The 27098-nt window shown below is 40.5% G+C and overlaps 1 protein-coding gene across 1 annotated transcript in view; it reads left to right on the plus strand.

Annotated features, from left to right (window-relative positions):
• LOC138764726 (15-hydroxyprostaglandin dehydrogenase [NAD(+)]-like) overlaps positions 1-27098 on the plus strand; it is a 98978-nt gene that overhangs the window by 61967 nt on the left and 9913 nt on the right. Inside the window, exons 5-6 of the mRNA XM_069940982.1 lie at positions 17668-17744; positions 20134-20297. Coding sequence (XP_069797083.1) covers positions 17668-17744; positions 20134-20297 — 241 coding nt within the window. The remainder of the gene's footprint in view (positions 1-17667; positions 17745-20133; positions 20298-27098) is intronic.

A 27098-nucleotide genomic window follows, 5' to 3' on the forward strand; every position in this document is an offset into this window, starting at 1 on the left:
CCAAATGTCTTTTAATTGTTTTAATTGTACCTGCCTCTACCACATCCTCTGGCATCTCATTCTATCCACTCTCTGTTGAAAGAGATGAGTTTACTATCGTATATATTATGCAATGTACATATCCATATAACCATATAACCATATAACCACTTACAGCACAGAACAGGCCAGTTCGGCCCTACTAGTCCATGCCGTAGCAAATCCCCACCCTCCTAGTCCCACTGACCAGCACCCGGTCCATACCCCTCTAGTCCCCTCCTATCCATGTAACGATCCAGTCTTTCCTTAAATGTAACCAATGATCCCGCCTCGATCACGTCTGCCGGAAGCTCATTCCACATCCCCACCACCCTCTGCGTAAAGAAATTTCCCCTCATGTTCCCCTTATAATTTTTCCCCTTCAATCTTAAACCATGTCGTCTAGTTTGAATCTCCCCCTTTCTTAATTGAAAAAGCCTATCCACATTTACTCTGTCTGTCCCTTTTAAAATCTTAAACACCTCTATCAAGTCCCCTCTCAATCTTCGACGCTCCAGAGAAAAAAGCCCCAGTCTGCACAACCTTTCCCTGTAACTCAGACCCTGAAATCCTGTCAACATTCTCGTGAACCTTCTCTGCACTCTCTCTATTTTGTGTATATCTTTCCTATAATTTGGTGACCAAAACTGTACACAGTACTCCAAATTTGGCCTCACCAATGTCTTGTACAATTTCATCATAACCTCCCTACTCTTGAATTCAATACTCCAATTTATGAAGGCCAACATTCCAAATGCCTTCTTCACCACACCATCTACCTGAGTATCAGCCTTGAGGGTACTATTTACCACAACTCCTAAATCCCTTTGTTGCTCTGCACATCTCAATAGCCTACCATTCAATGTATATGACCTATTTAGATTTGCCTTTCCAAAATGTAGCACCTCACATTTATCTGTATTAATTTCCATCAGCCATTTCTCAGCCCACACCTCCAGCCTTCCTAAATCACCTTTTAATCTACGGTAATCTACCTCACTGTCCACAACACCACCAATCTTTGTGTCATCCGCAAACTTGCCAAAATTCTTTCTTGCTGCAGCTGAACAGGTACTTGTAATGAAAAACTATAATACTAAACTAATTGAATTAAGTTAAAAGAGAAAATAAAAACAAAAGAAAGATAATAAATATTCATAATATTCCTACTGCAGAAAATAAATGGACTTGCAATAGTGCAACTGAGGAAACTGGCCCTTCGACCCATCAAGTCTATGCCAGCCATCAAGCACACATTTACCCCTACCATTTTTGTGGTGTCGGTACTGTCTACGATTAGTGTAAGGAGGGGATGTTCAAGAGCCTGATGGCTGTGGGAAAGATACAGCTCTCGAACCTAGAGGAGTTGGTCTTCAGGCTTCTGTACTTTCTGCCCGAAGGTGGCAGTGAGAAGAGATTGTGACCAGGGTGATGGGGGTCCTTTATGAGCTAAGCATTTCACTGAAGTATTAGCTGAAGGCAACGGTGGAAAGAGATTAATTTGTGCCCTAGCTGGGAGCTCTAATCTGAAGGGAAAGGAACGGAGAAGCAAAGGGGAGCAAGACAGCTAAGAAAGGACAGATGCAATAAATCAAATGACCTTCCGTTTTAAAAAAAGTTTTTGTGGCTTCCTTGAATGTATTTATTCATTTCCTCAAATGACTGGTGAATCATTTCCTCTTCTCATGCACTTGTTCTTTCAAGTGCAACTCCAGGCATTTGAATTTCTCTTCATAATCTCACTCTCCTTGGCCTTTGTGCTTGCAAACTTTCACTCCAAAAGCAATAGAAGTGTAGTTGGTGTGAAGCTACCACAAATCCCCAATCCCTCTTGACTAGCGATTGCAGCAAAGTTGGCTACTCTTCAGGAAAATCCAGGGCACTTCTGAAAATTTCACTTCGGAAATTCCTTTGAATGTTCTGATCTATGAGTTGCCAAAACCATGGGCTGTTGTGAACAGGTGAGTGCTGGCTTCCCATTCAAGATGACTCCAGCTCGTAGCATCGAGTCTGTTCACTTTCGCTGGCGGGAGCGCTCCCAGTAGATTGGTTAGATGTGAGAGAATGGCAGTTCAAAATGCAAGATGATGTGAGGAAGCAATGCCCTAACCTCAATGCAATTTAACATTATAATGATAAACTAGAGGATGCAACAAGGAAACAGGCTCTTCGGCCCATCAAGTCTATGCCTGCCATCAAGCACCCATTATTTGTTCCCCCTACATTCGCCTCAGTTCCCCCAAGATTTAAACACTCACTTACACACAAGGACCGATTTAGAGTGGCCAACAAAAAAAAAAGATTTGTACTTTTGACGTTAAGGAGTGATCTTGTCGAAACATATAAGATCCCGAGCAGAACAGATATTACCACGAGTGAAGGAATCTCAAATGAGGCCAAGAGATTGGGGTCAGTCGTTCTAAATTTCTCCTCTCAATGGAGTAGAACCTCTGGAATTCTCTCTTCTTTTTGAATATTTTAATTTAAGTTTGAAAGAAATACAGAATATAGGACCAATTAATATAATAACAATAATACATTGAATATAAAATCATAGAAAAACATTCATAAGGTCCGAGAAAAAAATTAAGACGGAAAGGAGAAGTCCCTCTTCTCCCAGTGCCCCCACCACCTCCCCCCCACCGACCCACCCCGGCCAATTCGAAGGAAAAGGAGACAGACAACAGGGAATAGTGGGAGATAAAAACCATGTAGTAAAATAGAAAAGAAAAAGCCACAGGAGCAGATTCAACATCTTAGGGTCACATCATTTTAAAAGTTTTAAATTTCTATTAATGTGTTTACTAATTGACAAATATCAAAATAAATGATACAGTCTGGGCATTTAAGTAATCTAAATAAGGTTGAAACATTTCAAAAAATATACTATATTTTTCCTATAAGTAATCTTCTCAAGGGGAATACAACTTTGCACTTCCATGTTCCAACGATCAATGTGAAGTAGGGAATCAGATTTCCATGTTAGGTTATATATTTCCTGGCTATTGACAATGCAGTTTTAATAAATTTAGATGTACTTCTGTGGAAATTAACTTTTATAACTGCCCAATTTCCCCGAAAAAACAATTCCAGATCTAGAGGGAAGTTCACCCTCAACAATTGTTGACAACACTTCCCCCAATTCTATCCAAAAGGGTCTTAATTTTGTGCATAACCAGGTAGAATGTAAAAAGGTACCAACATCTATACCACACCTCAAACACCTATCAAAAAATTCTGGCTTATTTTTATGTATCTTTTGAGGGGTGAGATATAATTGGGGCTAAAAATTATAATGAATCAGTCTATATCTAGAGTTAATTAACAACCATATAACAATTACAGCATGGAAACAGGCTATTTTGGCCCTTCTATTCCACACTGAAATAAGTACTCTTCTCTAGTCCCACCTACCTGCACCCTGCCCATAACCCTTCCTTCCCCTTCCATCCATATACCTGTCCAATTTTTCCTTAAATGACAAAATTGACCTTGCCACCACTACATCTCCCAAAAGCTCATTCCACACAGCCACCACTCTCTGAGAAAAGAAGTTCCCCCTTGTGTTACTTCTAAACTTTTGCCCCTTAACTCTGAACTCATGACCTTTTCTTTCACTCTCCGACTCTCAATGGAAAAAGCCTGTCCATATCAACTCTATCTATCCCTCTCATAATCTCAAATACATCTATCAAATCCCTTTTCAGCCTTCTATATACCAAAGAATAAAGACCTAATTTGCTCAATCTTTCTTTGTATCTAGATGCTGAAACCCTTCTCCTCTGCACTCTCTCTACTTTGTTGATGTCACTACTATAATTCAGTGACCAGAACTACACACAGTACTCTATATTTGGCCTCACCAATACCTTGTACAGTCTCAACATCACTCCCCAACTCCTGTATACTATGCATTGATTTATAAAGGCCAGCATACCAAAGCCTTCTTCACTACCCTATCCACATGAGATTCTACCTTCAGGGAACAATGCACCGTTATTCCTAGATCTTCCTGCTCCACTGCATTCCTCAGTGCCCTCCCATTTACTACGATTGTCCTGTTTCGATTATTCCTACCAAAATGAAGCACTTCACACTTATCAGCATTAAACTCCATCTGCCATCTCTCAGCCCACTCTTCTAAAGAGTCCAGATCTTCCCTCTACAATCTCTGAAAACCTTCTTCATTATCCACAATTCCACCTATTTTAGCATCATCTGCATATTTATTAATCCAATTTACACCCCATCATCCAGATCATTCATGTATACGACAAACATCAATGGACCCAATACAGATTCCTGAGGCACATACTTGTCACCAACCTCCAGCCTGACAAACAGTTATCCACTACAACTCTCTGGCATCTCCCTTCCAGTCACTGTTGAATCCATTTGACTGTCAAAATTACTTCCTAACGACTGAACCTTCCTAACTAACCATATAGACAACATTCACTGCTCTACCCTCAATTACATTCCTTGTTACCTCTTCAAAAAATTCAACAAGATTGGTCAAACATGACCTTCCATGCACAAATCCATGTTGAGTGCCCCTGACCAGACCCTGTCTCTTCAGCTACTTATATATACTAACTCTAAGAATGTTTTCCATTAAATTACCTACCACAGACATCAAATTACCGGCCGATAATTGCTAGGCTTGTTCCTTGATCCCTTTGTGCAATATTTTATATTAACCATATGTGCAATACGCCAATCCTCCGGCACTCTACCCATCTCTAATGACATTTGAAAAATTACTGTCAGAGCCTCTGTTATTTCCTCACTAACTTCCCTCAAAGTTCCGGTGAAAATCCCATCAGGACCTATCCACCTTTATATGTTTCAAAAGCTCCAGTACTTCCTTTTTCTTAATTACTATAGTCTCCATAATTACTGACTTTGTGTCCTTTACCCCACAAAATTCAATATCCTTCTCCTTAGTGAATACCAAAGAAAGTAAATTGTTTAAGATCTCCCCATCTCTTTTGGGTCCACACACAGTTGTACATCCTGATTCTCTAAGGGACCAATTTTATCCCTCACTCTTCTTTTGCTATCAACATATTTGAAGAAACCCTTTGGATTTATTTTCACCCTGCTTCCTATAGCCACCTTGTGCCTCCTTTTAGCTTTTCTAATTTCTTTCTTAAGATTCTTTTTACATTCAATGTATTCTCTGAACATCTCCTTTATTCCTTGTTTCTTATATCTATTGTAGGCCTCCTTTTTTCGAACCAAGTTTTCAATATCCCTTGAAAACCATGGCTCTTTCAAACTCCCTGCCTTTTAACCTAACAGGAACATGAAGATTTTGTACCCTCAAAATCTCACCTTTAAGAGACCCTCCATTTCTCTACTAAATCCTGCCCATAAAACAAATTATCCCATTCCACTCCTTGTAAATCCCTTTGCATCTCCTCAAATCTAGCTTTTCCCCAATCAAAAACCTTAACCCTAGGCCCTGACCTATCCTTTTCCATAATTACATTGCAGCTAATGGCACTTTGATCACTGGACCCAAAGTGCTCTCCAACACATACCTCTGTCACCTGACCTATCTAATTCTCTAACAGTAGATCCAACACTGTCCCTTCTCTAGCTGGTACCTTTATGTATTGCTCTAAATATCTATGCTGCACACATTTTACATACTCCAATCCATCCAGTCCTTTCACAGAGTGGGTTTCCCAATCTATATTTAGAAAATTAAAATCCCCCACAATCACAACCCTGTGCTTACTACAATATCTGCTATCTCCCTACAAATTTGGTCCTCTAGTTTTTGTTACCCATTAGGTCATCTATAATACACCCCTACAATCTATCCTGCCTAACCACCACTGTAATATTTTCTCTGACAAGCAAATGCAACACTACCTACTCTTGCCTCTCTGATTCTATCATACCTAAAGGAATGAAATCCAGGAATAGCTAGCTGCCAATCACATCCATCCTGCTTTCACTAATCACTACCATGTCATACTGCCAAGTGGGTTTTTTTTTATAACTTTATTTATTCGTTCAACAAGATTATTACATAGTTAAAAAAAAGTACATATTATGAATGATTTTTAAAAATGTATATATAAATATTCTGAATATAAAGACCACTTATTAAGAAAAAAAAGAATAATTATCATGTTAAACATTCGTGATTTTTTCCACTACCAAACAAGTTTTCATCTCATTATGCCATCTATTAATATCAATCACATTAGCATTTTTCCATGTACTTACTATACATTTTTTTGCTACAGATAAAGCTAAATATACAAAAGCAATCTGAAATTTGTCTAATCCCAAATCTTTCAAAGGCTTCAACTCACCCAACAAAAATATTGACGGGTCCAGAAGAATTTTGATCTTATACAAATGTTCCAAAAACAATTGAATTGCTTTCCAAAAAGATTGTATATAACACATAACCAAACAGCATGAAAACAAGTTCCAACTGAATGACCACATCTAAAGCAAGTCTGATTCACTAAAACCATAGTTTTTTTAAATTTTTTCAGTTGTTAAATACAATTGATGTAAAAAATTGTAATTACCCATTGAATAACGAACATTTATCAATCTAGTAACAGTGTCATGACAAATATCTAACCAGTCATCCTCAGAAAAAATAAAATTAATATCCTTTTCCCATTTAATCTTAGATCTATCCCATCCCATTTTTTCCATACTTTCCTGTAATATTTGGTACATCAATGAAATATATCTCTTCTTTGGTACAGTCACAAGAAAAGATTCAAATTTAGTCAATTTAGGTAAAGTCATATCTCTACCAAATATTTGTTTTACTAAGGATCGAAGTTGATAATAAACGAATAAAGCATTCTCATTAATACCAAAATCTTCCCTCATTTGATTGAAGGATACAAATTGACCTTCTTTAAAACAATCCCCCAAGTATTTTATACCTTTAGATTTCCAATGTAATAAACATTGATTATACATTGAAAAAGGAATAAGTTGATTATTATATAATGGTGTTAAAGTCAGTAATTTACCCTTAGAACGTATCGTTCTATTTTTCCTCATCCATAACTTCATTAAATGTTTTAGTATAGATACATTATATTGTTGTAATAAATTTAAATTCCACCAAAACAAAAATTGATGTATTTCAAATTCAGAAATATTCGCCATCTCAATTTTAGCCCAACTAGGGGGCCATTCCAAATCCATTAATGAACTAATAAATTTAAATTGAGCTGCTTCACAATAATTTTGAAAACGGGGTAAATGTAATCCCCCTAATGCATATTTACAGGTTAGCTTATTCAAAGCTACTCTCGGAAATTTACCCTTCTATAAAAATTCCCTAACCATTTTATTTAAATCTCGAAAAAAATTGTTATTAAGTTTAATGTAAGCCAAAACTCGCTTATGCTTGATCGGGTTGTTTAATCCCTGAACATTAAAGGTAGCAAATTTCAAATTCGACATATCTAATACAATTCCTAAATACCAAAAATAATCACAAAATTAACAATAACAAAGAAAAAATAGAGAATTTTTTTATATAGGACCCTCAAATTAAAATATATAGGCCCTCCAAATAAAAATAATATTCGTTAATAAGAGATAAGAAAAACAACAAAAAAAACTACCAAAAGGTAACTCCTTAAAAAATCTGGTTGTGGATTACTCACTAGTGACTGATGACTAACAAAGAAGTTAGTACAATCCCCTCCTCCCCAGCCAGCCAATCAAAAATATTAACGTATTACAAAAAAAAATACAGCATTGAGATTCCAGTCCAGATGGTGAACTCATTTCAAGAGTAGGTGAACTCTTTCCATTCCCGTTCTTTCCATTTCTGCCATTTTGCCCATTTCCAAGTCCATCAGATTTTCTTTTAGGAGATAATGATGGAATTCTTCTTTGTCCTCTGACATCTGGTAGCAAATTAGCAAAAACCATTGTCTCATGCTCACTCTCAAGAAATTGAGACTGATAGTTTCCATAAAACACTTTCAACACAGCAGTATAATGAAAAGCAAATTTGTAACCTTTACACCATAAAACATCTTTAACTGGATTAAATTCACTTTGGTGTCTGATGATATCTTGACTCAAATCAGGGTAGAAGAAAACTCTACTATTCTGAACCATCATTGGAGCTTGCCTTTGTCTTACATTTTGAACTGCAAGTTGAAGAATTGTCTCTCTGTCCAAACAATTCAAACAACAAACTATTACAGCTCTTGGAGGTTGACCAGGTAGGGTGGTCTTCTTAAAGCTCTATGTGCTCTTTCCAATACCAATCCATCAGGAAAAGACTCTTCCCCCAACTTCTGGGGAATCCAATTTTTAAAAAATTTGACAGGATCTTGACCTTCTGGCAAACCCATAATTTTCACATTATTTCTTCTGCTTTGATTTTCCAAATAGTCCATTTTTTTAATTAACTCTTTTTCCTGGACTCCTAAATCTTTAACTGAATTTTCCACCTTTACTATTGTTTCTGTATTGGATTGTACCTGTTGTTTACATTCAGAAAAAGAAGCTTCAAATTTTTTTAAGTTTTCCCGATTTTCTTTAACTTCTGCCTTAATCACAGTTAGGTCTGAAATCATATTAGTATTCATTTGAACCAGCTGGTTCAATTGACCAGTAATAGCATCCAAATAAGAAGCAATACCTTCAAGCATCATATAAACAGGCTGAGGTGCAGTTTGAAATGCAGGATTCAATTCCATAAGTTGTAACTCACTTTCTTCCAGCTCTTCTTCCATTTCCTGTGCAGCATTCTAGTCATTTTGCTGCGAGTTTGGATACCCAACGACGACCCCCTCGAATTCCTCAGGGGGTCGTCGCTACCGTCCCCCCGCAGACCATTTTTTCATAAAATTACGGAGTGCTCCGTAATTACCGGTGCCACCCAAGCCCACAGTCGCTGTAGACTGCGTGTCTGCCGTCACAATCTTCTTCCTCCGCACTTCCGTCTCTTCCATCGGGGGTGTTCATTGTAACACGTCTCCAGGCTCGTGCCCGACTTCTCAGGAGCGCACTCCTTCCTCCGCAGAACGGGTCAAACCAGCACCACCTTGAGACTGGTGAGTAGCTGTTACCTTAACTTTTGTCCCCACAGGCGATCGTTGAAGCTTGGGGATCACTGAAAATGGATCTGAGGCTATTCCAAGTCATTTAGGCCCCAAGTCTTCTGCACTTCAAAACTGTATTTTCTTTTGTAACTGAGGCTTAGATTTCTTTTGCATTAGCCAGCCATAATGCCTCACCAAAATATCAAACTGAAAATTAAAGTTTTAAATAAAAAATAAAGGGTTAAAAAAACAGGCACTTAAAAGTCTGACCAGAGAGGGCAGGGATTATAGGTCTAGTCTCTATGCCATCTTGCCACGCTCCCATACTGCCAAGTGTCAATCCATACCATCAGCTCATCCACCTTCCTTACAATGCTCCAAGCATTAAAATATATGCATTTTAAAGATTCCCCACTTCTTACTCTCTGTTTGCCCCTCTCTTTACAAACAATTCTATTATGTTCTTTTTCTATCATCTCCCCTCCATCTTCGTACTATCTACACATAGATCTGACCAGGATTGTGGATCTATAACAATGCCCAAATCCGATTTCCATCTCTCCCTCAATCTATGTAGTCCAGATTTTGGGATTTGATCTTGGATCAGAGCTTGTATATTAGAGATAAATTTGGTTGTATTCCCTTTTTAAATTAGAATTTCCATGTCTGAGCACATTGGTAGGATCATTAATGGTCCACACTTTTCCCTCAAAAAGGATCGCAATTGGAAATATCAGAAGAATGTGTGGTTAGGTAAATTATATTTAAATGTCTCAAAAGACAAATTGCTTCTGTTGATCATAACAATCTTCAATGCGCCTGATACTATGTTGGTACCAGGTAGCCAAGTTTCTGAAACTCTCTCTCCTGGCGGGTTGCAGGGGCTGGGCCATTTTGTGGGAGGTAAATCTTTAAAAGATGCTTAAATTGGCATTATGGGAAACAGGAACTGAAGTGTCAATGAGAAGATCAGAGTGAGTGCAAATCACCCATGATGGACAGGGTTGCAGAATGAATAGCTCAGTCTGCTCCTATTTTCTAGTATTTTCATGGACCAATCAACATGACTTCAGAAAGTGCACAAAAAGAAGAGAGCTTGAAGGAATCAAGGTCGCTGGAAGAATTTGCAAAATCCACACAATTACTTGTTTTGAAAAGTGGACCTATTTGAGTCAATAATGCACCAGAACTAGTAGAGGTATCCAGGAAAATCTGCAGATAGTACAGTGCACAACAGTACTGGAGAAACTCAAGTGATCACTCAGCATCCATAGGATGCCCGATTAAGTTGACGTTTTGGCCCCGAGCCCTTTGGGTTTGTGCTATAAATAATATGTAAATTATGTGATAATAAAGTTCACTCATTAATTCACCCGCAAAGGCAAGTAATTGTTGGTAAGAGGTGAAGAAGTGCTTTATAATCTGGGCAAACCTTGATGAAGGGCTCAGGCCTGAAATGTTGGCTACCCTTTACTTCCAATGGTTGTTGAGTTTCTCCAGCATGCTTGCATATTCCACTCAAAGTTCAACGTACTGTCAGAGTACATGTATGACAACCCTGAGATTCTTTTTCCTGTGGGTGAGACAGAATTACCACTTATTAATAGTCCAAAAAACTATACTCAAGAAAACATGTATACATGTAAACAAATAAAGAAATGTAAACAACCTGAAATACAGAGAAAAAAAATCAATACAGTGCAGAAAGAGTCCTTAAATGAGTCTCTTGAGTTTGTTGTTGAGGAGTCTAATGGTGGAGGGGGAGCAAATATTCTGAACCTAGTGATGTGAGTCAGTTCATCCCAAATACACTGGGTATTATTTATGGGAGCTTACTGTGTGCAAATCGGTAGCCACCTTTCCTACAGCAACTGAGCTGTCAAAGACTTTGATCAGCTGCATGCAATGTTCCTCAAGAATTCTTGATCACTGATACACTGAGTAAGTTGCTTTGGGGTAATCAGCATGCTACTGGAATTTCCTGGCTGGTGTCATGTTTCCCACCTTGCCCTGCTCAAAGGCTGCAGGCATTATGTCTTTGTTGAGCAGCTGAGGTGCGACATGGAGCAGTGGGAGCCACTGGAAAGTGGTGTTTTTTATCCATCTGAACACTTCCACAAACACCCCCGAACTATGCCGGTGCATGATAAACAAGGCGCGCTCATGGCAAGAAGTTGGTGGCAGTGGTAGGAAGGAATTCCATCAGCAAATGCTGATCAATGCAATCAAACAGATCAACATTACAAATAAAAACAGATGCTGGGAATCTGACATTAAAACACAAAAACTTGGCAGCATCTTTGCAAAAAGAAACAGATTTCAGGTCCAGGATGCTTGATCAGAATCATCAGACTGACGAAAGCTGTTAACTCCCTCAAATTTTAGACAAATATCGTACCCCTTAACTCTCTGGCATACTGACATTACCAGTGAAAAATTGCCAAGTTCAAGTACATTGTCACCTGTACTGAGAAGTAGCTAGAGAGTTTGTTATGAGAGAAGTCCAGCTAGACATCTCACACATAGTACAAGACACAGTGCAGAAGTGCAGATTTACAGAGAGAGAGATCAGTTGGTGTCATGAAAAAGACACATTATTTTACTATATGAGTTGCAAGCTAATGTTTATATCCTGAAAACAATGAATGAAACTGTGATTTGAGTATCTGGATATGTTTTTGGGAGATAAATTGGGAAAGGTCTGTTAGAGTAGGTCACATACATATACTTTAAAACAGATCTTATTTGAAATACTGGAGCTCTGCTAATGCTAGACATATTGGCTCCACAGCTTTCGTAAGAGATTTGGAGAGTGCTCAAGAGGCTTCACTAATGGATTGTTGTTTATAAAAGGCAACAGATGAAAGATCTTGTTGGAGCTGCAGATTGTCTGCAGCTATTCTAAGAGGGTCATGCAGTTTTGGAAACAGAGAGAGTCAATCAGGCTTTCTCTGAGAGAGAGACACACACAGAGATCAGTTCTGCAGTCTTACAGTCTGTAACACCAGCTAGGACTGGAACACGACAAGCTGGCAAGCTTGTGGAAACCCCATTTGGAAGATGGCCTGGCCAAAGCTCTTGTGGTTCTTGCAAGAGGAGAGGACTGGCCGTCTAATGTTTCACTTGGAATAAGAGAACAAAAAGGAACTCTGTGTTGACCTGAAAGAAAGAGGTTATCATCTGGAGAACCCTGAAGGGACAAGTTTTGTCAGCAAGACCCCGAAGTGGCTAATGGAAGTACATCAGTTGTGGATGTCCTGGAACAACAAATCTGTCTCTGAAAACTGACAAGAACCTTCCTGAGTGGGAACCATTTACCTTTCAAGCACCAAAGCCTGGTGAACTTCATAAATATTAAATTCTGTGCAGCATATAAGAATGGCCTGCAACCAGTAAACTTGGAGGAATGAGAAGTGAGATTGGACTGTGAAGCAAAGAACTTTTCTGAACTTACACACACACACACACACACACACACACACACACACACACATACGCACGGACGCACCCACGCACGCACGCACGCACACATTACGTACATGGGCGCTTAGAATTAGAAGGGGATTAAGTTAGGTTAGTTAAGTTGAAGTGTGATTCTGTTTTCATGTTTAAAGATAATTAAAAGCAACTTTTGTTCAAGAAACCATTTGTCTTGGTGAATATCTGTTGCTGCTGGGTTTTGGGGTCTTCTGGGCTCGTAACAAAACCAACCTTGTCACTCCTCTAAAGGGCAATAAATGTGTTTGACTTCTGGATATGACCAAAAGGGGTCAGAGGCATGCCACACATATATACCACAAATTGCATGTGTGTTATAAATATTACACCACATATGTGACAATAAAGTTAAGTCATTAATTCACCTCCCCCCACCCCAAAGCTAAATACATTCTCCCTGTGTCTTCCTGGATTTACTCCAAGTGCTCCGGTTTCCTCCCATCTTTCAACATGTAACTGGGTTGTAGGTCAACTGGATGTAATTGGGCAGCGTGGACCCATGGGGAGGAAGGATCTTTTATTGTGCTGCATGTCTATATTTAAAAATTTAAATGGATAACACTCCTGACAGCATGCACTCAGTCTCTTTAATTTTTTTAATTATTCTGCTTTCCAGCTACCCAGGAATGCATTATATCTTTCTCAATAAATTTGTTGCTCTCATTCTCAACCCCTAAACTCTTTGCATTTAATCATAACATTAAGTTCTAGACCCTTTCTAATTCCTTCATAATTTTAAATAGTTTTGTCATTAAATAGTTTCTGTTTCGAATAGTAAATGCAAGCAGACGTCAGATAATGAAATTAAATTGCATTCTGTTAGAATTGTGCAAACTGGATTGAGGTATCATATTTCAATTATTAAAGTCTCTGCGCCCCTACCAAGGCCTCTGTGCTCCTTCAGCTTTAGCTACTTGGCCCGGCCCAGATTTTCATTGATGGCTTCCAGCTGCCTGGACGCTGAAGCTTTGGATTCCCTATCTCTAAATCGCTCTCCGTCTGAATCTACTTTCTTCCTTTCTTCCCTATCTTCTTCTTTCTTTCTTGCTTCTTCTTTGGCTTGGCTTCGCGGATGAAGATTTATGGAGGGGTAACATCCACGTCTGCTGCAAACTTGTTGGTGACTGACAAGTCCGATGCGGGACAGGCAGGCACGGTTGCAGGGGGAAATTGGTGGGTTGGGGTTGGGTGTTGGGTTTTTCCTCCTTTGTCTTTTGTCGGTGAGGTGGGCTCTGCGGTCTTCTTCAAAGGAGGTTGCAGCCCGCCGAACTGTGAGGCACCAAGATGCACGGTTGGAGGCGAGATCAGCCCACTGGCGGGGGTCAATGGGGCAGGCACCAAGAGATTTCTTTAAGCAGCCCTTGTACCTCTTCTTGGGTGCACCTCTGTTTCGGTGGCCAGTGGAGAGCTCGCCATAGAACACGATCTTGGGAAGGTGACGGTCCTCCATTCTGGAGACGTGACCCACCCGGCGCAGTTGTGTCTTCAGCAGCGTGGATTCGATGCTTGCGGACTGTGCCAGCTCGAGTACTTCGATGTTGGTGATGAAGTCATTCCAATGAATGTTGAGGATGGAGCAGAGCTGATGGAAGCGTTCTAGGAGTCGTAGGTGATGCCGGTAGAGGACCCATGATTCGGAACAGACTCAATGTCAAATTGCATTTGCCTGGGGTATTTTACAATGGTGCAGATGCTGAATAATTCTCTGTTTTGATTGCAACGTGCTAGAAAAACTCAGCAGGTCACGCAGCATCCATACAAAGTAAAGAGCGACCAAAGTTGAGGGCCTGGGCCCTTCATCAAAGTGTGATGAAGCCACTTGCGTATGTAAAAACCTTGATCTTGCATGTTCGACCCTGCTCTCTATGGCATAGCTGCTTCGAAAGATTCCTCTCAGCCTCTGCAGATGTGATCCAGGATGACGAAGACAAGTTCCATCTACTGTTCTCATACATCGGGCACCAGATCTACTGGATGGTCTGGGACTGCTAAGCTTATGGAGACACCATGGACATCCTAAAACACCAGTACAAGGTACAGGTGACTCCTGCCCTTTTTTCCCCATAAAGGCTGTCATTCCACAACCCTGCCCCCAGTTCAACCCTGGGTCAGTGTGAGCCAGCAACTCAAGAGATACTGTCCATCTCTAGCTAATAAAAGCCTTCAATTCCACTACTTCAGTCTTTTGGTTAATTGATTGTGCATCAACTTTATTAGCTAGCTTTTTGCTTCCCCAGAACACAGACCAGTATCTGAAATTGGATCGCTTGGAAATGGATCCAAGAGAACCCAAAGCAGCTGACAAATTCTCTCTCTGGCATAGCTGCTTCGAAAGATTCCTCTCAGCCTCTGCAGATGTGATCCAGGATGACGAAGATAAGTTCCATCTACTGTTCTCATGCATCGGGCAACGGATCTACTGGATGGTCTGGGACTGCTAAGCTTATGGAGACACCACGGACATCCTAAAACACCAGTACAAGGTACAGGTGAACGAGGTCTATGCACGGCATGTTCTCCACTCACGCAGGCAGTGACCCGGGGAGACATTTAATGACTTTGTCAGGGCCCTGCAGGAGATTGTAAGGTATTGTAACTTTCATGCACAGCTACTGATGAGAGATGCCTGTATAGCAGGCACCCGTACCGACTACATGAGGCAAAGGCTACTCGAACAGAAACGGTTGAGCCTACCTCAACCATTGAGCTGGTGAATACCCTAGAAGGGGCCATCCACAGCAATGAATCATTCTCCAGCGAGCACGCGTCGACCTCGTGGGGAACATGGGCACATCCGTCTTGGGAAGCGGGATCGCAAACCCACTCCCGTTCCAACCTGACTTCCGGCGCCATCAGCAACCTCTTGACATGCTATTTCTGCGGGCAGGGCAAGCACCCGAAAAAATGCTGCCCTGCCAAAGACACCACCTGCACCAATTGCCGGAAAAAGGGACACTTTGGGGAGGTCCGACAGGATCAAGGCTACTGGCCCCTTTGAACGTCTAAGTATGGACTTCAAAGGACTCCTGCAATGTGAACTTCATCACCATCTTTAATGAGTACTTGTGGTTCTCTCTCACCATCCCCTGTCCGGAAATGACTGCAGCCACCGTCAAAAAGGTTCTGAACAACCTGATCACCATTTTCAGATACCCCTGCTATGTCCACAGTGACAGGGGTTCGTCCTTCATGAGCGACAACCTGCACCAATTTCTGCTGTCTAAGGACATTGACTCTAGCCGTACCACCAGCTATAACCCTAAAGGCATCAGCCAGGTGGAACAGAAGAATTGTCTGGAAGGCAGTACTACTGGCCTTAAAGTCCAAGGGCCTCCCTATCCCCCACTGGCAAGAGGTTCTCCCAGAGACCCTCCATACTATCCAGTCCCTCCTGTGTACGGCCACCACCGAGACACCTCATGAGAGTCTCTTTACATTCCCCTGGAGATTGGTGTCAGGAACAACCTTACCTACCTGGCTGACATCCCCTGGACTAGTATTCCTGCAGAAACATGCAAGGGCCCATTGGTCCGACCCACTAGTTAAGAGGGTCCAGCTGCTCCACGCCAACCCACAGTATGCCTACATGGCATTCCAGGATGGATGTGAGTACACAGTATCCATTCGAGACCTGGCATGCATGGGAGCATCTGGACTCCCACTCCTTACCAATAGTCAGGTATTCCCCCCCCACCCAGCTCTCCAGGGCCTCAGATTCTTACTCCCATCCCTCGACCAAACCGCCAACCGGTAAACACACGCCCACCCCCACCCCCCCCGGCTCAGCCAAGCCCCCTGGCTGATCCGACCGAGAAGGAGCAACCACCACTGATGGTGGGGAGGGGGGTCACCACACCACCAGAGGTACTTCAGTAACAATGCCAAAGGAGGCCGCTGGACAGACTGGACTTATGAGGGCACTTGACTTCACTGCACCTCCACTGGGACTTCCTTTTTTAAAAGAGGGGTTGAATGTGGTGAAACCACTTGTGTATGTAAATACCTTGACCTCACTTCCCATGACTCGTGACTCCTTCCCTTTATTCCCCATAAAGGTTGTCATGCCACAACCCTGCCCCCAGTTCGAGTCCGGGTCAGTGTGAGCCAGCAACTCAAGAGATGTTGTCCATCTCCAGCTAATAAAAGCCTTCAGTTCCAGTACTTCAGTCTTTTGGTTAAAAGATCATGCAACACAAGGTACTTTAGAATGAATCCCTGGTATCCAGAATTCAAGCAACCAGAAACAAGAAACTGGCAAAAAAAAATCGAGGAAAATAAATTTTTTAAATTAAAATCAATTAGAATAAAATAATAGATAAAAAATATGTATTTTTAAAATTGTTAAAGTAAATGTCCTCTGAAATAACACATAAACCTTTGGTGAAGATGGGAGCAAATACTCAGCCTTGGTCGTGCTTTGCTCGTAGCAGCTGTTTGAATAAAGTTGTGTGAAATAGCAATGGCGTCGCCCCGGATGAAGAACTGGTTGATGCCGTTCACCATTGGGTGACTCTCTTAAGTGTCACCTTATCCCTGCTTGATAAAAGTCATCCTGGTCTGAGGCTTTATCTGTAAACCTGGGTGAGGAGGGGGGGGGGAGTTAATTATCTGTAATGTTATTGTTAGTCTTTATTGCGGCTCCATGGAGGAGGAGGAACCTGCAGATGCAGCAACAGTTAAACATTTCCAAAGGTTGTGACTGAAAATAAAGTAAAATGCTTTGAGATTTATATATTCATGCAAGTCAAATTTGTTCAGTGTAAGTACATTATAGTATTTTTGTCTTTTAAACTGTTTATTCTTAATGCAGGTGTATTAATTTGGCATCGTAAGTTTCAAGCAACCAGAAAATACACTTGTCCGGCATTTATAAATCCCAGATGCCAGGGGTTTTACTGTATAGCCTTTCCCTTCAATCCCTCCCTCTTTCCTTATCCCTCAGACTGGAACATTGATTACCCCTTACTTTCAGTGGATGCTACATGACCTATTGAGTTTCTCCAGCTTATTGGTATATTTCCCCCGTCTTCAACCTCAGTAGAGTTTCTTGTTAACCTCTTTGCTTTTGATTACTCTGTTTTATCTTTTTAAGGTATCTACCCAGCTCCACATGGACCAGTGTACACAGCAACAAAACACGGTGTCGTTGGTTTCACCAGGGCGATTGCAGTGAGTACACACGTTATTGTTTCCTCCCTCAGCCGTTAACTCTCCCAGTTCACTTCACTCTCATGCTAACAGTGACAGATTAAATCCGAATTTCATATGCTCTTGAGGACATGTGAAATCTGCTGAAGATTCTAGAACCAGCAAAATCATCGAAACAGGCCCTTTGGCCCATCTAGTCTATGCCAAACTATTACTCTGCCCGGTCCCCTGCATCTTGTCCCTCCATTCTTCTCCCATCTATGCATTCATCCATATTTTTCTTGAGTTCACCCTGTGGCAGTTTGGTGTGGTGAGGGAACAGCGGAGAATTCTACCCAGTAAATCATTGCAGAATTTCTTAACCCTGCCATGCCAGCGGGTTTTGGATTAGCTACCAATCCCTGTGGCTTCATGTCACAGATTCCCATCCTCCCTTACACAGGCCTTTGATCTAGATTGAATTTGGTAAAGGTAAAACATTATTGTTACGTAATACTACATTTAGAATGTAATATACATGAAATTCTTTAACTTTTGTCTATCGTAAGTTAGACTGAGAGTCACCACTTTGTCCAGCTCCCCTCACAGAAACCTAGCACACCTGGTGTTCTTAGGCGGTCTCCCCTCCAAGTACTGACCAAGTCTGAGCCTGCTTAACTTCCAAGATCAGACAATCTCAGGCTATTAGGCTTCTTAGGGAAGCCGCTTCACAGAGAATTACCAGTAGATTCAGATTTTCAGATTACAGATTTAATGTCAGAGAACAAACATGACAACACATACAACCTTGAGATTCCTGTGGGCAGGATTACCACTCATGCACAAGAGTTCTTAAATGAGTCCCTGATTGAGTTGTTGCTGAGGCGTCTGATGGTGGAGGAGGAGTCACTGTCTGGAACCTGGTGGTGCGAGTTTTGTGGCAGCAATACCTCTTTTCAGCCTGGATTGTGATCGTAGCCAGTTTATAGAAGGCAGACAAAGTTGAAATCACCATTCCATTCAAGATCACAAATGTCCAGAATGTTAATGTTTTCAAATGGCTAGATTTATCTTGGTCTGTGGGCAATGACACATCAGGAGTGCCAGCAATTTTTGCTCATGTCTCTTTGTGGTCCTGTTACAGATATAGTCATACAGCAGTTATAGGATTGGAATCAAAAGGAAGGAAAATTGAATGTGCTGGAAACACTCAGCAGATTAGGTAGCCTCTATGGAAAAGGAGAGTGAGTTAATATTTCAGGTATGAGACTTTTCATCAGCCCTCAGGTAGAGTTAGTATCAGTCCTCCAAACTGAAACTAACTTGTTTTCTTTCTTTCCAAGTTCTGACAAAGGATCTCGGACTTGAAACATAAACTCTGCTTTTTCTTTCTCTATAGATGCCTGACCTGCTGGGTGTCACCACCATTCTCTTCTTTTCAGATTTCAAGCGTGTTACAGTCAGGTTGACATGTAATCCCAGACCCACCAACGTGGTTGAATCTTACCTGCCTTCATTCAGAAACACATTGGGATGGACCTTGCCTCCAGCATCCTGTTAATAAGTATAATTTTAAATGAGTTGATAAATAACCACAGAGGCAAAATTGTCAGTGAAACAGCTGGAAGAGCTCAGCCCCACGAGGAAAAATGTCTGTGCTTCTCCTCTTCAGCATTGCGTTAGTGCCTTCTTCTTTTGCTAAAAGGGCTGGAAGCACAGCTACAGACCAGTAGTTTCAGCCCAAACGTAAAAATGCACTGCATTCCAACAGCATCGATGGTTGAAAAATGGTCGTTCAACGTTTCGATTCTGAACCACTGCTCAAGGCTCAGTCAGCAATTTAAGGCAGAGCCCTTTATCGAGGCTAATTCAACGTATCTAGAATACTAGGGGATGTACTCCTCTATTGATTGGGATCATGAGTGATCTTCTGATTGGGTTTCAGTTTTGTGAACTGTTTTCATTTCTTTTAGTATCCAGAAATCCATCTGCCTTTGTTTTGAAAGAATTTTGTGGCTGAGCCTTCACAGATCCCTCAATTCACCACTTGCTGAGTGAAGAAATTTCTTCTTATCTCAGTCCTGAGTGATCCGCCCCTCATTCTAAAACACAGCAACTCCCTAACCCCTTAGCCAGGGTGCTATTTTCTCGAAGTAACCTATTTAGACTCACGAAGAAGGCCCACCACTCAGACGGCGACAAGTAAGGGATTGTGAAGGACTCTACCCAAAGGCAAAATGAATACCTGGCCTTAATGGTGCACTGAAAAAAAATCTGATGGTGCACACAATTCCTGTCTCCTTCTTGCTCCAGAATTCTCAGTTTCATGGGGTGCTCAGCCTTTATTCTTCTTCACCTGCCTCAGGATGTATGGGCTCGGCAGGTCTGCTTGGTACGGAAGATGTTGACTATCCATTGGCTTTCCTTTCAGGCATCATCGAAGATGGCGGGCTACGGAGTCCGTGTCAACACCATTTGCCCAGGATTTGTGAACACTCCGCTGCTTAACTCTGTGGACTGCAAAGAAATGATGGGAAAATATTACATGTTCAAGGACACCGTCAAAAAGCTGATTGACCACTATGGAATATTGGAGTAAGTACATTATAAGAGAAGGCTGCTGTGAGGGATGGGAAGGTATGGTTAGTGTAGTGGTTAGCACCACGCTATTACAGCTCAAAAGAACATAAAACACAAGAAATAGCAGGAGTAGGCCATCCAGCCCATCAAGCCTGCCCAACCATTCAATGAGACTATGGTTGATCTGATCTCCACCTACCTACCTTTTCCCATATCCCTTAATTCCCCTACTATGTAAAAATCTATCCAACCTTGTCTGAAATATATTTACTGGGCTAGCCTCCGCTGATTCAATGGGCAGTGACTTCCATAGATTCTTCTCCCGGTGATCTGGTGCTGGCTGTTAGGAATTTGCACATTCTTCCTGTAATGGGTGTGCACTGACTACCTTCCAACCTCCAAAAGCCATAGGGGTTGGTCGGGTAATTGGGTGCAATTGAGCATTATGGGTTTCATCGGCCAGAATCAGCCTCTAGCATGTTGTAAATAAATTATTTTTTTTTAAATCAAGAAAATTTAGAAGATGGTAAGCAACATTTGCAAACAGGCAAACTAGTATCAGCCCAGAGGACCCAAAAACCCAGCAGCAATAGATATTCATCAAAACAAATGGTGACTCAAACAAAAGTTGCTTCTAATTATCTTTAAAAATGAAAACAGAACAAACTTTAACTTATCTCTATTGACTTAAATAACCTAACTTAACCCCCTTCTAATTCTAACTGCACGTATATGAAATGTGTGTGTAAGTTCAGAAAAGTTCTTTGATTCACAGTCCAATCTCACTTCTCATTCCTCCAAGTTCCCTGGTTGCAGGCAATTCTTATACTGTGCACAGAATTTAACATTTATAAAGTTCACCAGACTTTGGTGCTTGAAAGGTAAATGGTTACCGCGCAGGAAGGTTCTTGTCAGTTTTTAGAGAGAGATTTGTTGTACACTGGACACCCACAACTGATTCCTTTTTAATCAGCCACTTCAGTGTCTTGCCAAAGAAACTTGCCCCCTCAGGGTTTTCCAGAAGATAACTTCTTTCTTTCAGGTCACCACAGACTTCCTTTTTGTTTCCATTATTTCAAGTGAAACATTAATCAGCCAGTCCTCTCTTCTTGCATGAACACAAGGGCTTTGACCAGGCTGAACTAAGCACTCACAACCTATCTTCCAAATGGGGTTTTCCACAAGCTTGCTAGCTTGTCCTGTTCCAGTCCCAGCTGCTGCTGCTGAACTGTAGAACTGTAGAACTGATCTGTCTCTCTCTCTCTCTCTCTCTCTCTCTCTCTCTCTCTCTCTCTCTCTCTCTCTCTCTCTCTCTCTCTCTGAGAGAAAGACTGTTGTACCCTCTCTGCTTGCAAAACAACATGACTCTCTTAAAACAGCAAGTTCTACTGCAGACAGTCTGCAGCTCCAACAAGTTCTTTTTTTTTAACAGCAATTCATTAGTTAAGTCTCTTGGGCACTCTCCAAAGCTTTTGTAAAGGCTCTGGGGCCAACATGTCTAGCATGAGCAAAGTTCCAGTATTTAAAATAAGATCTGTTTTAAAGTGTTTGTATGTGACCTACACTAACAAACCTTCCCCAATTTATCTCCCATAAACATGTCTATAGACTGTCACAAAACCAAGTTAACATTTCAAGTAAATGGCACTTGCATCAAAACCAGAAAAATGTTGAGATAAAAACAATTTACGTCGTGGAGAAAGATAGATGGATAGAATTAAAGGCAGTTCCCGAGGAAGCATCGTGACACAACTGGAAGAGTCGCTGCCTCTCTGTTCCATTGACTTGGGTTCAATCCTGATCTCCAGCGATGTCTTTGTGGGATTTGCGCCTTCTCTCTGTGGCTACGTAGTTTTTCTCTGAGTGCTCGGCTTTTCTGTCACATCCTCAAAGACTTGATGAGTTGAAAACTGCCCCTGCTTTGCAGGTGTGTGGTAGAATTAGAGTTCAGACTGTGAGGAGAATAAAATTGCTGCAATGCGAGATTAGTGTCAGTGAGTGTTTGATGGTCGGTGCAGATTCAATGGGCCAAAGAGCCTGTTTATGTGCTGTTAATCAATGATTCCGTGGAATGTCTGTGATATGATGGAGAGCAGGTAAAATTGAACTGCTAGATCATCCCGCATGGTAGACTCGTCCTGAAGGTCTGATCCCACAGGATGCAGAGATGAAGACTATTTACTGGAAGAATTCATATAACCATATAACAGTTTATGGCATGGAAACAGGCCATCTCGGCCCTTCAAGCCCACACCGCTTCACTCAAACAACTCCGCTAGATGCCCCTGCTTATTCTCTGCCCATAACCCTCCAACCCCCTCCTATCCATGTATATATCCAACCTCCTCTTAATGAAAGAATTGACTCTGCCTCAACTATTTCCTCCGGAAGATTATTCCATTCAGCCACCACTCTCTGAGAGAAGAAACATCCTCTAATGTTTCTCCTAAAATTTTGCCCCCTTACCCTCAACTTGTGTCCTCTTGTTTCAACCTCCCCTGCTCTCAGGGGGAAGAGTCTACTTGCATCTGGTCTATCTATTCCCTTCATAATTTTAAACACCTCTATCAAATCCCCTCTCTATGTTCCAAGGAATAAAGTCCTCACTTCTTCAATCTTTCTCTGTACTGTAGGTATTTTAAGCCAGGCAACATCCTTGTAAATCTTCTCAGCACCCTCTCCACCTTATCTATATCCTTCCTATAATTTGGAGACCAGAACTGAACGCAATACTCCAAACCTGGCCTCACCAACGCCTTAAACAGTCTCGACATCACTTTCCAGCTCCTATACTCTATGCTGTGATTTATGAAGGCTAACATATCAAAAGCCTTCTTAACCACCCTGTCAACATGGGAATCCACCTTCAAGGAATGCTGCACCATAACTCCAAGATCTCTTTGTTCTTGTGCATTCCCGAATGTCCTCCCCTTTACTACTTATGTCCTATTTTGATTATTAGTGTGTCTCCATTTAGATACAAAATTGGCTTGATAGTAGGACAGAGAAGGTAGTGGTAAAGGGTTGTTATTCAGATTGCAGGCCTCTCATCAATGGTGTGCAGCAGTGATCAGTGCTGGGTTCACTGTTTTAAGTCATCATTATTAACTTCTTGGATGATAATGTAGACCTGGTTGGTAAGTTTGCAGATGTGTCCAAAATTGATGGTATAGTGAAAAAATCAGCAAGATTGTCTGACATTCCAATAGGATCTAGATGATGGCACAATTAGCGAAGCGATTAGCGCAACATTATCATAGTGCCAGCGGACCCAGGTTCCAATCCACCGCTGACTGTAAGAGTTTCTCCCCGTATTCGGTGTTTCCTCCGGGTGCTCCACTTTCCTCTGAACTTCCAAAACGTACAGGGCTGTAGATTAATTTGGGTGTAATTGGGTGGCATGTATTTAAATGGCCATAGTTGGCTTCTACCTTGCAGTAAATAAAATTGAAAACTGGAACAGTGGGCAGATCAACTTGGATATGCATCAGCTGTTGCACTTCAGAAAATTTGAACCAGAGTAGGGCTTACGCAGTGATTGGCAAGGCCCTGGAAAGTGATGTAGGACAGCAACACTGGTTTAGGTACATAGAAAATGGAGTCACAGGTCAATACAGTGGTGGAGAAGGCATTTAACATGCATGTCTTCAGTGGTCATGGTATTGAGTGCAGTGGCAGGGCAGACATTGTTGAGACCGCACTTGGAGTTTTGTGCACAGTTTTGGTCACCCAGTTAACGGAAAGGTATCATTCAGCTGGAAGGAATGCTGTAAAGACTGACAAAAATGTTGCTGAGCTGGCAGACCCGAGTTATGTGGAGGGGTTGGATAGCCAGGGACCTCTCTCCCTCAGGTATAGAGAGGTTTCTAAAATCAAGAGGACTTAGCAAGAAGTCACATTCTTGCTCCCAGTGTGAGGGAATCTAAAACCTGAGGCAGAAGCCCCTTTTATACAGAGATCCCACAATACTGCTGGAAAGAAGATGCGTCATTAGGTCAGTTTTGCTTTTTTTCAACGTTCAAATAATGCTGTCCCATTGTGCCATTTTACAAAGCTTGGTGGCATTCCGGAAGCAAAAGAGGCGTAATGTGTAACGCAACAGTGTCGGCATCTAGTGTGATGGCTCACCTTTTTACACAGACGTCGATTGGATGCTGTGACTACTTCCACATGTGAACCATATAAATCAAAATACATACAAACATTTCCTTCTTAAATATACACTGGCGTTTTCTCCCGTTTTTTACCCCCTACCTTCCCTCCCCCCTTCCCACCCCCCTCCAAACCCATTTAACGTTCAACACATACAATACAATAAACCCATTGAACAATGAAAATAAACAAGAAAAACGTGTCATCTACTTTTACACACTGAATCATGTTATTTTGTCTTCTTATCATTCTGTCATTTTAGGGGGTGGAAGTCCGAGGCAAGCCCTCTCTGTTGTGTTCCATGTACGGTTCCCAAATTTGTTCAAATAATGTAACTTTATTTTTTTTTATTCTATGTTATTTTTTCCAATTTATTCATTTCTATGTACCATTGCTGTACTCTCAGGCTCTCTTCTGATTTCCAAGTTGACATTAGACATTTTTTTTGCTACCGCTAAGGCTATCATAATAAATCTTTTTTTGCGCTTCATCCAATTTGAGGCCTAATTCTTTACTTCTTATATTACTTAGAAGAAAGATCTCTGGATTTTTTGATATGTTGCTTTTTGTGATTTTATTTAATACCTGATTTAGATCTTCCCAGAACTTTTTCACTTTCTCACATGCCCAAATTGCATGTTTCCTTCTTACAGCAAAAACATCTGTCGGATATTGTTGGGTCCCATTTATTTAACTTTTGGGGCATGGTGTAACAAATTATATTGTATCATGCATAACCTCGTGTTTATTATATTCTTATATAATAAGAATTCTTATTATATTCTTCATAGTTCCAGAGCATAACTTTTCCCATATTTCATTTTTTACCTTTATGTTTAAATCTTTTTCCCACTTTTGTGGGGTTTATAGTTTATTTCACCATTTTCCTTCTCTTGCAGCTTGATGTACATGTTCATTATAAATCTTTTAATTATCATTGTGTCTGTAATCACATATTCTTTTTTTTAAATTTTTTATTTTTCACACCATAAATCACAATAGCCATGATATACACTTTTTCTTTTTCACACATTTACAGTGACTTTTTCTCCCCCCCCCCTCCCAAGCCACCCCCCCACCCCCCCCCCCTCATCCATTTTAGGTATACAATCTAGGTTGCATTAATTCAGTCAGACAATGTTGTCATTCAACAAAAATACACCAGAAATTCTACAGAGTCCATTCTTTTCTTTCCTTCTCCTTCCATCAACTTAGGTAATGTTTGTCCCCGGTAGGTTTTCGCTATTGTATTTAATGTAAGGCTCCCATACTTGTTCGAATATTTCAATATTATTTCTTAAACTATATGTTATTTTTTCTAATGGAATACATTTATTCATTTCTATATACCATTGTTGTATTTTCAAATTATCTTCCAATTTCCAGGTTGACATAATACATTTTTTTGCTACGGCTAGGGCTATCTTAACAAATCTTTTTTGTGCATCCTCCAAATCAATTCCAAATTCTTTGTTTTTTATGTTACTTAGGAGAAAGATCTCTGGATTCTTTGGTATATTGTTTTCTGTTATTTTATTTAATATCTGATTGAGATCATCCCAAAATTTTTCTACTCTCTCACATGTCCAGATTGCATGAATTGTTGTTCCCATTTCTTTTTTACATCGAAAACATCTATCAGATACTGTTGGGTCCCATTTATTTAACTTTTGCGGTGTAATGTATAGTCTGTGTAACCAGTTATATTGTATCATACGTAGCCTCGTATTTATTGTATTTCTCATCGTTCCAGAACATAATTTCTCCCATGTTTCCTTTTTTATCTTTATATTTAAATCTTGTTCCCATTTTTGTTTAGTTTTACCATTTGTTTCCTCATTCTCCTTTTCTTGCAGTTTAATATACATATTTGTTATAAATCTTTTGATTAACATTGTATCTGTAATCACATATTCAAGGTTACTTCCCTCTGGTAAACTCAGATTGCTTCCTAATTTATCCTTCAAGTAGGATCTCAGTTGGTAATATGCCAGCGCTGTATCTCCAGTTATATTGTACTTATCTCTCATTTGTTCAAAGGATAAGAATCTACTTCCTGAAAAACAATTTTCTATTCTTTTAATCCTTTTTTTTCCCATTCTCTAAAGGAAAGGTTGACTATTGTAAAAGGGAGTAGCTTATTTTGCGTCAATATTAGTTTTAGTAATTGATAATTTGTTTTATTTCTTTCTACATGGATCTTCTTCCAAATATTGAGGAGATGATGTAATACTGGAGAAGTTCTATGTTGTACCAATTTTTCGTCCCATTTATATAATATGTGTTCAGGTATCTTTTCTCCTATTTTATCTAATTCTAATCTCGTCCAGTCTGGTTTTTCCCTTGTTTGATAAAAATCTGATAGGTATCTTAATTGTGCGGCTCTATAATAATTTTTAAAGTTTGGCAATTGTAAGCCTCCTTGTTTATAACATTCTGTCAATTTATCTAGTGCTATCCTCAGTTTCCCCCCTCTCCATAAAAATTTCCTTATTATTTTCTTTAACTCTTTGAAGAATTTTTCTGTCAGTTGTATTGGCAGTGCCTGAAATAAGTATAATATCCTTGGAAAAATGTTCATTTTAATACAGTTTATCCTTCCTATCAGTGTTAGTGGTAGATCTTTCCAATGCTCTAAATTGTAATCACATATTCAAAGCTGCT

The sequence above is a fragment of the Narcine bancroftii genome, chromosome 1 (assembly GCF_036971445.1).
Source record: "Narcine bancroftii isolate sNarBan1 chromosome 1, sNarBan1.hap1, whole genome shotgun sequence".
Classification (NCBI taxonomy): Eukaryota; Metazoa; Chordata; class Chondrichthyes; order Torpediniformes; family Narcinidae; genus Narcine; species Narcine bancroftii.